We start from the raw sequence: 14,702 nt of genomic DNA, 5'->3' as shown, positions 1-14,702 counted from the left end.
ATTTATCAACCTCCAAAAATTTGTTTATAACCAAAAATTATAATTAAGTTATTTTAAGCCTAGCTTACTGGATACCAAGAATTCTACTAGAAACTTCAGGAATATTTCTTATGTAGTTTTCCAGACAATCCAGTGAGATATCTCTCTCTCTCTCTCTCTCTCTCTCTTTTGGTACCAGAGAGTTAACCCAAGGATGCTTAACCACTGAGTAACATCCTTATTTATTTATTTATCTATCCATTTATTTATTTATTTATTTTGAGGTAGGGTCTCACTAAGTTGCCTAAGACCTTTCTAAGTTGCTGATGTCAGCCTTGAATTTGCTGGCCTCCTGCCTCAGCCTCCCAAGTCGCTGGGATTACAGATGACACCATACAAGAGATCCACCTTAATAACAAGGGTGCTATATATCAGAGATGAACAACTGACTGGAAACCAGAAACTAGATGAGAAGGTAAACCTGAATCCATACTGGCAAATCCAAAGCCAGCATTAGTAATCCAAGAGGTAATAATACTTTATAATGAACACATACATGCAAAATTAAACTAATGAGCACTAAACCAAATTGAGAAAAAAAAAGGACTAAAGTGATTTCCCTTTTGCCTGGAGTCTTCTGGAACCATCCTTCCCCAAGGGATAGTGATATTCCAGCTCTTCCTACCGCATCTCTCCTCTCTGAATTGTCTTGAGAAAGACATTTGCACCCAAGTCTCCTTCCAAGAGAACTGGGGTTTTTTGCTTTTCCTTGTTATTAGTTATTAGTGCAGCCACTTGCTCTGCCCAGGCAACTCCTTTCCTGGATCAGTAAAGGGGACCTTTCCCATATTCCTGGGCCATCCAGTCTTGGGTATCTGGGCTATTTCCTTAGTGGGATTAGAGAGATGCTGCAAATCCTCCTAGGCAGCAGCAGTTGGAAGACTGATGGTGACTTAGCATCCTGCACCCTGGTGGGTAAGCCTTGGGTTCATGGCTGGTGGCCTCCAGGAGCAGCCCCTGTGGGAAAGTAGAGACCAGTTGGGCAGCACTAAGGATAGCTCTGCTGGTTGAGTAGGCAAGAGACAGTGGAAGGACTTCAGCCTCCCAGAGGGCAGTAAGACCTGAGTGAGGCTGTTTAAGAGGTACCACTGCTCAGCTAACGGTGGGGACATTTAGCCCTCAGGACCCACAGAGCTAGAGAGACTGAGACAGGATTGCAAGTGCAAGGCCAGCCTCAGCAATTTAGTGAGTCCCTCAGCAACTTAGTTTGACCCTGTCTTGGAATAAAAAATAGAAAAAGGTCTGGGGTGCAAAATCATAGAATTTGCAGGGAAATGGATGGCACTAGAGCAGATTAGGCTTAGTGAAGCTAGTCAATCCCTAAAAAACAAATACCAAATGTCTTCTTTGATATAATGAGAGCAACTATGAACAGAGCAAGGAGGAAGAGCAGGAAGAAAAGGCTAACATTTAACAGAGTCATGAGATGGGAGGGAAAGGGAGAGAAAAGGGAAATTGCATGGAAATGAAGGGAGACCCTCATTGCTATACAAAATTACATATAAGAGGTTGTGAGGGGAATGGGAAAATAAACAAGGAGAGTAATGAATTACAGTAGATGGGGTAGAGAGAGAAGAAGGGAGGGGAGGGGAGGGGAGGGGGGATAGTACGGGATAGGAAAGGTAGCAGAATACAACAATTACTAATTGGGCATTATGTAAAATTGTGGATGTATAACCGACGTGATTCTGCAATCTGCATTTGGGGTAAAATTGGGAGTTCATAACCCACTTCAATCTAATGTATGAAATATGATATGTCAAGAGCTTTGTAATGTTGTGAACAACCAATAAAAAAAATAAATTAAAAAAAAAAAAGAAAAAGGTCTGGGGTGATAAAGCACCCCTGAGTTCAGTCTCTAGTACAGTAAATAAATAAATAAACAAATAAGTAAATAATAAAGCTGAGTTATGTGACCTGCAAAGTAGAGTTTACTCATCCTCAGCTAACAGAGGGTCAGTTGGGAACCTTCCTGCCTGGCCCCAAATGGCTGAGGCTGGCAGCTCTTGCTTTTTGGAGGACCCTAAAGTAATTCAGGACAAGAAGTCCAGAATGAGGACCAGAGGTGGACAGCAAGGAGCCCCCTTCTGCCTGTCTAGGGTGATCATCCCAGTTCTACCTTCTGCCTGACAACTAGCCTTTCCCAGTTGATAGGCCCCAGGAATATTTATTTAGTCTCCCCCAGACAAAAATCCCAGCCCTACCCATGGTGGCAAGGCTAGATCTACAAACACTCATATTCCAGAGCTGAAGTCAGACACAGAGAAATGGAGAACAGGTCAATTTAGTAGAGGGTGAGAGGGAACCAGAAGGAACTGGAAGGAACAGGAAAGAAACCGGAGTTTGCTGATTATCTGCTCACCAACACACCTGGCGGGACAGCTCAAAAGCAAGCTGACCTTACATCCACCCCATTGTACAGAAAATGAAACCAAAGAGTTAAGTGCCTGGGCCTCACAGTATATGGCAAAACCAGGATCCCAGCTCAGCTCTGACACCAGACACCTTATTGTAAGGGGAGAAATACACAACTAAAAGATTTCACAGGAAAGATTTCACAGCAGAGATATAAAGTGCTATGTGGATCAGAGGAGGGAGAGAGTATGTTTAGATGTGTGTGTGGGGGGGAGGGAATCCAAGGAACCTTCATGGAAAGGAGTTCCTTGAGTAGACTTGGGGTCGGGCATGCAGAGGGTAAGCAGGAGATGACACCTTCACTAGAGAGAATCCTGAGGGTAAAGGTGTGCGGGGAAGCAGTGAGTGGAGCTCACTCTGGCAAGAGTTTGGGATGAGTTGTCAGTCAAACGGGACTGAAGGTCAGATCTTAAAAGAATCTTGTAGGTTGCTCTGTAAACTCCCGGGAGCTCTTGCAGGCTCCTGCAGGACACAAATCAGTTATAGGAAGAGAACTGCTGCTGCGGTGCACGAGAAGCCCTAAGGAAGGAGACAGGGATGGCTGATGGTCAGTGGTTAATAGGTTTCTGTTACAGCTTCCCTCTGCTAAGGTCTTAGTAGAGTGGTGGGCTGGGGGTGGGGGTGGACTAGTCATTCTAGTCACAGAGAGAAGGATGAGAGGCTGGAGAGCACATGCAAATGCGCTGGGGTGGGGGCAGAATTAGTGGCACAGATATATGGGTTCAAATCTTGACTCTGTCATGACCAGTTTCAGGTTTCTAGGAACTTGATCTTAAGTAAAAAAAAAAAAAAAAAAAAAAAAAAAAATTGAGGAAGGGGACCAGGTTTGGAGAGAAGATGCTGAGTTCTGTTTTGAACAGGTTGAGCTTAGGTTCCTGAGAGTGAGGTACCCAGGCTCTAGGGAGCAAGTAGAGAAACCTGCCCTTCCAGAGTCTCCCATAATTTGTCTGCAGTGCTGATCCATCAAGGCTGGGAAACCGATCCAGGAGAACACATATAAGACGCCTGAGTACTTGGGGTTTTCAGGCTTTCCTCCCAGCCAGACTGCATACATCTAGAGAAGAGGGAGAAGTCTCACTCCCTCCTAAAGATAATAATCATGTTAATTAGGATGGTAATGATGATTTATTGAGGGCCAAATCACATCCTCCAAGAGCATACACTGAAAGCCTGTTATGGTTTAGATCTGGTGTCCCCTAAAAGCTCCTGTGTAAGAATGCAAGGAGGGTTGGAGGAGAAATGATTGGGTTATGGCTTTAGCTTAAGCAGTGAATTAATCCATGATGGGATTAACTGAGTGGTAACTGGAGGCAGGTGGGGTTTGGCTGGAGGAAGTGGTTTATTGGGGGTATGACTATGGGGTATATATTTTGTATCTGAGCGTAGAGTCTCTGCTTTCTGATCATCATGTGAGCTGGTTCCCTCTGCCACACTCTTCTGCCATGATAGTCAGCCTCACCTGCAGCCCCTGGAGAATGGAGCTGACTGTATATTGTCTGAGAACTCTGAATCATGAGCCATTAAATAAACTTCTCCTCCTCTCAGTTGTTCTGGTTGTGTCTTTTAGTTACAGCAGTGAAAAAGTTGACTAAAACAAGTCTAACCCTTAATGCCTCAGAATGTGACTCTATCTGCAAATAAGGTCATGGCAGAGGTAATTGGTTAAGACAAGGTCATACTGGAGTACACTGGGCTCTTTGTCCAATATGACTGGTGTTCTTATAAGACCCCGAGATACACAGGTAGTTGCCTGGAGAATTGTGAGAACAGATTTTTATTGTTGCAAGTTACTCAGTTTGTGGTACTTGGTTATGGCAATCCCAGCGAATATGTCCATTTCTCTATTCCCAGAACCTGGCACATTTGAGGAGCAAATGAGCTAATGAGTAAAAGCTTAGGGAGGGATGATGGAAGTGTAAGCAACAAGGAGAAGTTTGAAGCAAAGGAGGAGATCTACCCAACTCCCCAAAGTCAAGTGGAATGTGGCTATACTCGCCTCCCCAGAGAAGGCTGTGCTATCCAGAGCAGCAAAAGACAGGCTGGGGGAAGACACAGGGTAGTGCAGATCCCCACCTGGTCCCTCCTACTAGGAAGATGCTGCTAATGTGGGGAAGGAGAGAGAAGCACACAGCAAATCCCCCTTCCCCCGAGTTGCATAGGAAGCTGATGTCTCATCTTCACCACCATCACCTGGTACTCTCTGTAGTATGTCTGCATTTGAGCAGCAGAACTAGTCCTCTGGGAGGGGATCCCTGAATGGGACAGGCAGAGCCACAGGTCCCAGCAAGTTTAGGGATACTGCAGAAAAAGAGTGAGGGAAACCCTAGGGGGTACTAAGAGCTTGGCTACAACGACAGCCTCAACTCCTCTTCAAATCCATTCTGAGACTTTCTATTTGTGTGACTCAGTTTCCTTATCTGAAAAAAACAAGTGTATTTCTACCTCCCTTGTAATATTATCATAAATGAAATATGTTTGGCCCAAAATTGTCACCATCACCACCACCATCATCATGTTACCTTCAGTAGTAGCCAAGTCACTGAAAGACAGAGGACAAGGTGGATGGAAGGGTTCAGGGAGTTCCTGGAACACATTTCTGTGGCATGAGTGGTGAAACGGCTAGGCAGGATGGCCTTGAGAAATGGCAATATGTGCCAGGGAGTGGGAGTGATTCTGTAGTTTGGATGTTCCTGGCTTACGTAGAGCTGAGCCATGTCCCGTGGTAATGAAGATTCAGTGTCAGCCCCCCGCCCAGCATGAGGCCCCTTTTGTGAAACACCACCAGAAAGATGAACATGAACTTAGATGTCAGGGCCCAATCCAAAGTGGAGGTGGAGGAAGTTGAAACCATCACTGAAAGCCAAGTGGGAGGATTCCACTGAGAGGAGACTGCTGGGAATGAGAGAGGCCACCATGGGAGTCAGACCACACGTGGGCTTTTGGTTTTGATGTCTGCTTAGCAAGGCAAGTCCCAATAGGTAGTGATGGAAGATGCAATTACCTAAGTGCCCTGCTGACTTCTCTTGTGATGAATTATTAAGTGGTTATTTTGTGGGCAAGCACATTAAGGACTCAAGTTTTATTGTGGTAAGGAGTGAGTGCAGTTGACCAGAATGGTCAGTCAGATAAAAAGGGCTTTAAAATATACATGGCCTTGACAATGTGGGCAAAGGCAACCAGCACAAGCCAAGGAGAATATCCTGTGGCTTCCTGCTTCCTGGTGATGGAGAAGTAGCTGAGGTTGACCTGGGAGTTTGGTTGTAACCCCACAAACACTGGCTACAGAGGGCAGGTGGCAGGAAGCCAGGCATGGCTGGGGCACAGGTGCAGCCTAGGTCAGCAAGGACAAGCCTCAAGGGCAAAGGCAAGGTGCAATTGAAGGCACCTGGGGGCTCTGGATTTTGCTTCCCAGTTCGCCTTCCATCTCTTGAGGGGCCATTCTCTTTTTCTCTGCTCTGTATGCCTGGGTGGCCAGGCTGGGATGCAAATGTGGAAATCTCAGTTCTGCCAGAGCAGGGAAGTTCAGAGGCCTGCTAGAGAGAGTGGCAGGCAAAAAGGGCATTGCCCTATCCCCAGAGAGTTCTGCTTTTGCATGGAAAAGACTGACTTCTGCTTTCCAGGTAACCTGGGCAAGAGGGAGAAGGGGGGTACGATCCCAATGGGATTTCCCACCTCTTCCTGGTTTCTGAGTTTGGGGGTCAAACCACAAAGGGCACGCTTCACTTGATGCTTTTAGTTCTGGGGGCACCTAATGGTGTTTGCTTAGCAGAACAAGTTTCAATCAATAATCAGTGATAGAAGGCACGATGGCCTAAGTACTCTGCTGACTTCCATTATGATGAATTATTTAATTAAATGATTATTGTTGGGAGTGGGGTGCCGAAGTCTGGCTTGGCACAAATCAGGAGCCACTTGTCAAAAAGAAACTAACTTTATTTTTAGAACTACAAACGCCAAACAAAACAGCTCCAGGGAAAAACCCTCAGAGCCCAACTGCCACCACCGGCTTCCACAAGCCTCTCTCCCCCACACCAGCCTTTCTATCCTCCTGACATATGTATCCGTCCTTTCTCCCTATCTGTTCCTCAAACGCAAATAGTTTTTCCTCAGATGTGAGTGGTTTTTCTTCCCTCTCACTCATCTCCAGGGACAGGCAAGTTAAAACAAAAATGAAGCAAAACAAAAGAGGAATCTTAGAATGGCTCCCCATCCTCTCGCCCTGCCCTCAGGGGCGAGCAGTTTACTTACCCTCAGTTGCTCCCCGTACGGGCCACCAAATGCCGAAGTCTGGCTTGGCACAAATCAGGAGCCACTTGTCAAAAAGAAACTAACTTTATTTTTAGAACTACAAACGCCAAACAAAACAGCTCCAGGGAAAAACCCTCAGAGCCCAACTGCCACCACCGGCTTCCACAAGCCTCTCTCCCCCACACCAGCCTCCCCACCTCCCACAATCCTCCTGCTCCTGAGGCTGATTGGCTGGGTTGCGTGGGCAGAGCCAAAGAAGTCACCCAATGAGCAGCTCCGTGGAGGAGCCAATGGGGCCGCTGTGAGCCAATCATCAGCTGGCAGTCTGAAGGGCAGGGAAACAGCCCAATGAACATCACCGCAGAGGAGCCAATCAGCTAGATGTTGCTGGGGCAGTCTGAAGCTTGCTGGCAGCTGGAAGTTTGCTGGGGCCCCTTTGGCCCCAGCAAACTTCCAGCTGCCAGCAAGCTTCAGACTGCCCCAGCAACATCTAGCTGATTGGCTCCTCTGCGGTGATGTTCATTGGGCTGTTTCCCTGCCCTTCAGACTGCCAGCTGATGGTGGGGAACATTAAGGATTCAAGTGTGATAAGGAGTACAGTTGGCAGGGTTGTGTGATTGCACTAGAACCAGCTATTTGAGAGAGCCCAAGGGAAGGGTGGCAAGATGCCAGCCCCAGGCCTGCTGTATGTCGTGCAGTAGTTCTTTGCTTCAAGTTCTGAGACACTCTTGAGGTGAAATTTTAAAATAGGAATTTCAATAACGGCTTTACCTCTTGGCAAACAGGCACCATCCAGTCCTGTGCACTGAGGGATCTTTTGAATTTTGAGGGTTGTAAATCCCCTCAATTCACTGACTCTAATAAAAGCCAAGGACAGGGAATTGGGAATCCAAGAACTAGACCCTATATACAGACTTCCTGGGAGAAGGTCTTGGGCAATTTAAGATTTGCATTTCCTGGGGCCAGTGATTGTGGGGCAGAGGTTCTTCCCCTTGGTACATAGCAGTAATCCCCTGAGGAGTTTTCTGCCATATTGATTCTTAAGTCCTACCCAGAGCTTAATGATCAAGCCAGAACAGGCCTGGCCTGTGGCCCCACTGTGGCTGTCACTCAGTGATGTTGCCCTGAGGTTCACACTTTGAGAAGTATGGATGGAGGTGGGGGTTCAACAGAATGCCTAAAAATTTGGCTGAACCTACTATAAATAATACTAAAGAATAGAAACCCAGGAACTGAAGTGCCAAGAAGAAACATGGTGATTTACTTAGAAATGAGAGTAGCTTTCAACAGGTGGGTAGGGGATTCTTTCAGCAGCAAGGATAATAGTTAACCACATTCTGTCAGAATCAGCTAGGTAAGCGAGTATGATGGTGCAGGCCTCTAATCCCAACTCCTCGGGAGGCTGATGCAGGAGGATTGCAAGTATGTGGCCAGCCTAGCCAACTTAGACCCTGTTTAAAAATAAAGAATGAAAAGGGCTGGATATGAAACTTAGTGGTAGTGTGCTCCTAGGTTCAATCCCCAGTACTGGAAAAATAAAATAAAAAGGGCTGGTGATATACTTCAGTTTTAGAGCACCCCTGGCCCCCAGGACTCCCCACCCCGGTCAAAAGAAATCAGCTCAACAAGGCAGCCAAACGTGTAGGGACTGAAGCTGACAGATAACAGCAGATAATCATTATTACTGTGACTATTTTATGGTAAGTCTTAGGTTCTTGACTTCACTGTCCTAATGGAGCTGATACTGTAGATTTTTTTTATTACTATAATTTCCAGGCAAGATTGGTGTTGAATAAAGCCTGTTTATGGAAATGGTAAGCAACTGGAACACTATAAATGTTTTGGACTTCTTTTTCTTTCTGAACACACTCCTCTTCATTTACTTATCTGAACCCAAGTCACCAGAGAATTTAGCTGTCAGATCTTTCCACACCTGTCTCCTGGAGGGGTCTCATGGGCCTGCTGGCAAGGAGCAGTCAGTACATAAGAGGACCAGAACTGTGAGAAGCTAGCCCCAGTCCTACCCTTGGTCACCACAGCCTCCTTTCTCACCCTCAGTCCAGAGTATGATCCAGTTACATGTCTAACCCCTAGACTATATCAGGTGTTTGCAATTTCCAGTATTTTATTTGAAAACATTCCAAAGAGGTTTAAAGCATCTGAGGGCTGCATTGTTACTCCATTTGGTCTGGCAAAAACCAACAAGCTGTTATTATCTAAGTAAGGTGGGGTTTCAGATTAGAAATTGTGAATTCTCTAGCCTTAATTATGATCCAGAAACAGGGACTTTATAGTTTGTGGGACATTCTTAGGTGTTCAGCAGATATTTAGCTTTAGCCAGAGGATCTGATGACTTCCCCCAGTATCTCCTTCTCTGTCATTTCTCTGAAAGGGAAGAACTGGTTTTATTGAGATATGTAATTGTGGTGGTAAAATAAATAGGATCTGAATTCCAAACATATATCCTGGAGTGTTATTGGAGATATTTCTTAAGACTAAACAGTAATTATACAGGGTATGTGTACTGTTTTTCAGCCCAAAACATCTCAAGGAATTTTATGACAAACTTGTCAGTGTGAATTTTAGATGGACAGTGGAGAAAACAGATTTTGGAATAGGGGCACAGGAGACTTTAGACTCATTCTTGAGTTCCTTACAGTGACATACAAATCTTCCACTCAACAGTTATTTTTGCTTGAAGTCATATAAAGGTTGAGATTTAGCTACAAGGATCAACTAGCAAGATCAAACATGTACAGAGACCTCCAGCCAAAGATAAATAAAATCCCAGAAGGAAGAGTGGGAAGAGAAGGGAGAAAGAAACGAGCTAGTGGTCCCTCTAGTGGAGAGCTGTGGAGTGGCACTCAAAAATGCATTGAAGAACTTTTTGCTAGTGCTCAGACTCACAGTCCTCCAGGCTGGGTGGGTTTACTTATAGGATCCAAGCTGTTTTTAATTTTCTTGGAGATATGGTAGTAATTAATTAGAAAAGTACTCTAAATATGATGGAAGTGCTTTTTTGTGATTCTGGGGATCGAATTCAAGGCCATGCAGATGCTAAGCAAGCCCTTTACTGCTAAGCTACATTCCCATCCCTGATAGAGGTATTTTAAAATGTCAAGAGAGCCAAATACCTGGTTCACCCAAATTTGAGATGTTTCACCTTAGGTAATTAATATTTGAATTTTGTTGTATGAATATGATGGCAGAAATTTTTAAGGTTTATCTCATCCCCAAGTTGGGGGGAAAACATTCTCCTGAGTACCACAATCTCTTGAAACTATTGTCCACTAAAATCCCACCTATTCTTAAGGCTCTTCCACAAAGAGCTAAAAAGCATTGGTATTGTAACATCCTGGTGCCAGTGCTGAGGCATTAATTCCTTTAATACCTAGAGCCCGCTGACAAGGCTTTTCGAATTCAAAGACTAGACATTTTCCATTGATGGGTGAGGGCATCTGCACTCTTCTCCAAGGTGCTCATCTTAAGGATAAGGTGCTGGCTCCTCTGGGCATCCAGGGTTGGTCTGTTTCCTTTTTTGCAGTACTGCGGATGGAACCGAGGGCCTTGCACATGCTAGGCAATACTCTGCCACTGAGTTCTACCCTGGCCCCATCAGACTTCTGATGCTGCTTTCGTGGTCTACTCCACTCCTTCCTCTAGACTAAAGCAGATCAGGCTTCCATACAAGCCTTGCAAAGAACAGTAATAAAATACTGTGAACAATTACCACTTTTCAAGTGATCTTTCTCTCTGCTTCAATTGCAGGAGTAGGCCTACTGCCTATAGCATACATTCTTTTGGTAGCACTTTTTGCGTACAGGCCTGGCTGTGCTGTAACCTGCTTCTGTCCTCTTCCTCACTGGACTGTGTCTTGTCTTCTTCACCAGAGGTTCTCTGGCACTCTGCACAGATCCTACTCCTCAACAGGTTCTGCATAAAACTCTACCAAATGAACAGGGTAGTAACTTGAAAAAATTGTCCCCCTCCCCCTTTTCCCTTCTCTATACACCCCCTATATAAACTGAACCAATCAGGGGAAAGGTGGGCTGTGGAAAACATAATATTTCTTTGTAAGGAAAAACATCTTCTAGAAAACAAGATTTACTGACGTCTTTTTTCAATAATTATCACACAATAAAAAAAACAAGAATTGCCACAATAAAAAATATAATTAGATTTTCAAAGAACAGAAGTGTACATGCATACATATCCATATACTTCATTTGAGGACTTCAGTGCTACCTCTTTTTACTATAGATAGACACAAAATGCCCAAAGATATACAAAACAAACAATACAAATTTTAAGCACTTTTACAAAAGTGAAAATATAAAGAAATGAGGACTATGGATTTGTTTGCAAACCTTAATTTTACTTTAAATCCAACTGGTGTTAAAATGTAACAGTTTATCAAAATTTGTATTTGATCCAACTATATGTCAGAATTATAGTAGATAAAACTAATGAAATCTTAATTATCAATAGCCTATAGCAAATAACTATTACAATTAAAATTAATGCAATCTTTAACCAAGTACTGTTGATAATTTTCTGTTGAGTAAAACTTTTGTTTTAGGGAGCAAAACTGACCTTTCTCTACTTCAAGAAAGAGAATTAATAAAGGTTTATTTAATCTTCAATCTCAACTTTTAAAGCTTAATGTTCTTCAACTATCTCTGCTAATTTGAAACTACTTTTGGTTCACTGCTAACTTAAAACTTTTTTAATCACTGTGATTTAAGGTCATTTTTGTCTGCAGAATGCTCATGTTTTCATCTCTATTCCAAAGCAATAAGGCAAGAGTTCCTTTTCAAATCAGAGAGACTATCCACCTACTTTAAAATCCAGGGACTAGAAGCCCTGCATGTTATCCTTCCAATGGGAAATTAAGGCTGCTACAGTTTCCTTTGTATTTAAACTGTAAGATCAGAAGTGCCTGCAAAGTTGAATTTACAAGCATTTGGGCTTAAATCACGGGTCATAAATATTGCCATTTCTGTCTGTACTTATACTGTTTCACAAACACCCTCAATACATTTTCAGATGAAGTCAGAAAACACTACACAAAGCTGAAAGTACACACGACTCTGTTAACAAGGAGACAAACGCTTGAGGTGTTAAGAATAAATTCCCAGTGTCTGATAGGAGTTGGCACACTCTGCTGCCAGTGCTGCAAGCCTCTTGAACGGATGTGCAGGATATCTGGCAGCTAGCATGGCATGAAGCTGGGGAGGGGGGCTTTCAATGCTCCAAAGGGTCTGGCCCTCTCCTGCCAAAGGTGAAATGCATGGCTTTGCAAGAAGCCCCAGGCACCAGCTACATATATCCTGTTTGCTGTAACATTCTTCTTTCAGACAAGCCCTTCCAGATATATGGAAGAGAGAAATCACATAACCTACCCTGTGAAAAATTTCCTAAAATCATTTTCCAGCATGAATGTGGACCAGGCTTTGCAGTATGTATCTACTACTATTAGCACCATATTTTATCCTAAACTGAGGTAAAAATAAACTCTCAGACAGCTTTTGGTAGAAATCACAGTATCAATATTGATTGGGGTATTTATGGCAACATTATTTCTATTCATTACAATAAGCTGTATGAAGAACCATTTTAAACCAAGTGTGTATACGTATGTGGATACACACATACACACACACACACACACACACACACACACACACACACTAATATATACTGAAACGGATCAGTTACAAAGTTAAATATATAAGCCAATAGCAGGAGAAATATAGCAAAACAGAACTCCCATTTTTAAATTCAAACTATGTTATTATTGGTTGATGAAATCAAAGATTTTAATATTGATTGATACTGATTTGACATAAAATATTGATTTTTGCTAAGATTTTTATATTGAGCCAATATCACAGGTCTGGTTCATCAGATAAGAGTGCCTAGAAATTTCATTTTTCAGAGCATGGTCAAGTTTACAAACAGCTTAGTCTATCTGTCTCTTCCTTGTTACATATTCCTTGTGGCTTTTCCCTTCTCCAACTATTTTGATTTGTATAGACAAACAACTCTGGAGCTTTTATTAATTATTTATATAAAATTATGCAGAGGGAAAGACCTTAAAACTTTGCTAAATATTTAAAGGGGCACAATATTTCATCAAATGAAAACAGAGTCTAGTCAAGAGATATAACTAGATTTAAAAAAAAAAAAGGCAATTCTCAGAGGAGGGGCACATGGAGGTGTAGCTCAGTGGCAAAGCATATATGTATTGAGCATGTGTGAGGTCCTGGGTCCAATTCCCCATTGCCACCACCAAAAAAGACTCAATTTAGTTCTTATAAACTGAGAAGATAAAACAATAGTGCATGAAATAAATAAAGGACTTAATGAAAACTTTTCAAATTGTTTTCTCCCCTCCATTTAACATTACTTAACATACAGGAGAAACAAGAAATCTTAGATATAGTTAGCCTTCTAGAGTGTCACAAACTAATTTTTCAAAGGAGAATAATATGACCTTGGAGTCAGCATGGCACTGCCTGAAATTCACCTCTCTCCAGTAGGAGCTAGCCTCAGTGCTCAGTTTATTACTTGATTCAACCAACAGTCTCCAAAAACACTCAGCAGTAGTATTTTCATTTGACTCTGGTGAGATTCAAATGAAAATAAGAGTTAACTTTCCTCTGAAGCCTATAGAAACATTTTGGGGAAATAATTTAAGGTTTGTTTAACTTAAAAATTCAGCCAAATTCTGAAGACTATTCTTCAGAAAACTCAAGTAAAAACTCATTCTTCTTTTATAAATCTGTTGGTGCTAACTGCACCTAATTGGTAATATATATGGAGGTATAGCTGAACTATGTTTGCAAGAATGCTAATTACTATATGAGGTCTTTCAGTTCTCTGTCAGTCAGTTCATTCACTTCCATGATCTTCTCTAAGTGTTCCATATACCGGTCATAGTCTTGCAGGAAGTGAGGGACCCTCATGTTTTCAGTAACTGCCAATCCTTTTAAACGATCCACATCTTCATAAGAAACCTGAAATAAAGGGGCAATGTTAAAACACAACTAACTATAAGTTACATTTTGAAGATGAATTTTTTCCTGAAGTCTTAAATAGAAATATATAATCATTTGTCATATTACTTTAATAGCTTCAAAATACCAAGAATCAGTGGCTTACTTTTCTTTACTATGTTAAATAAAAATATATTCGTCTGCCCCCTCACACCACAATCATATTAAAAGAAGACTGAAAGTCAGTCAATATTTGATTTAACATTCTATTTTGGTCCTAAATCAGTTTGTCCAAAAATTTGATAAGTTGGAGCTTGGGTTGTGGCTTAGTGGTAGAGCGATTGTCTAGCATGTGTGAGGTACTGGGTTTGATCCTCAGCACCATATAATAAATAAAAAATAAAATTATGTCCATCAACAACTAAAGATATAAAATAAAATTAAGAAACTAAGCCTTATATATGTATGAAAGAAACAAATCTCCTAAATTTAAATAAAAGAACAGAATAGTTATTAGAAGAATCGATACAATTATATATTGAATTCTTATTTCTTCATATTTAATTTGGGAAACATTGTGATTTGTGTTCTAGTTTCCTTTATTTTGAATTTAAATTTTTTTTAAAAAAATTGAATCTCTCCTAAATAAAAAGCAAAAAATTTTAATGGATATTTATGTCAGGGTTAGTGATGAAACTTTTAAGTTCTATAAATATTTGTTTATCTTTAAATTTCAAAACATGATTAATTTTAAATACCATGTTTTTTTTTTTTTTAACAATACTGGGGGGATGAACCTATTGAGCTACATCCCCAGCCTTTTTTTTTCTTTTTAGAGAGAGAGAGAGAAGAGAGAGAGAGAATTTTTTAATATTTATTTTTCAGTTTCACAACATCTTTATTTTTTTTTATGTGGTGCTGAGGATCGAATCCAGCGCCCCGCGTGCATGTCAGGTGGGCACATTACAGCTTGAGCCCCATCCCCAGCCCCATCCTCAGCCT

The 14,702-nt window shown here is 42.0% G+C and overlaps 1 protein-coding gene across 4 annotated transcripts in view; it reads right to left on the bottom strand.

Annotated features, from left to right (window-relative positions):
* Positions 1-10,855: 10,855 nt before the first annotated feature.
* Matcap2 (microtubule associated tyrosine carboxypeptidase 2) overlaps positions 10,856-14,702 on the bottom strand; it is a 48,203-nt gene continuing 44,356 nt past the window's right edge. For all 4 annotated transcript variants that reach the window (XM_078039852.1, XM_078039855.1, XM_078039853.1 and 1 more), the window contains one exon: positions 10,856-13,721. In XM_078039852.1, the coding sequence (XP_077895978.1) occupies positions 13,563-13,721 (159 nt within the window). In that variant the 3' untranslated portion in view covers positions 10,856-13,562. The remainder of the gene's footprint in view (positions 13,722-14,702) is intronic.

This window comes from Ictidomys tridecemlineatus, chromosome 2, assembly GCF_052094955.1.
Source record: "Ictidomys tridecemlineatus isolate mIctTri1 chromosome 2, mIctTri1.hap1, whole genome shotgun sequence".
Lineage (NCBI taxonomy): Eukaryota > Metazoa > Chordata > Mammalia > Rodentia > Sciuridae > Ictidomys > Ictidomys tridecemlineatus.
The sequence above is the reverse complement of the archived record's forward strand: the minus strand, read 5'-3'. Positions and strand labels throughout refer to the sequence as shown.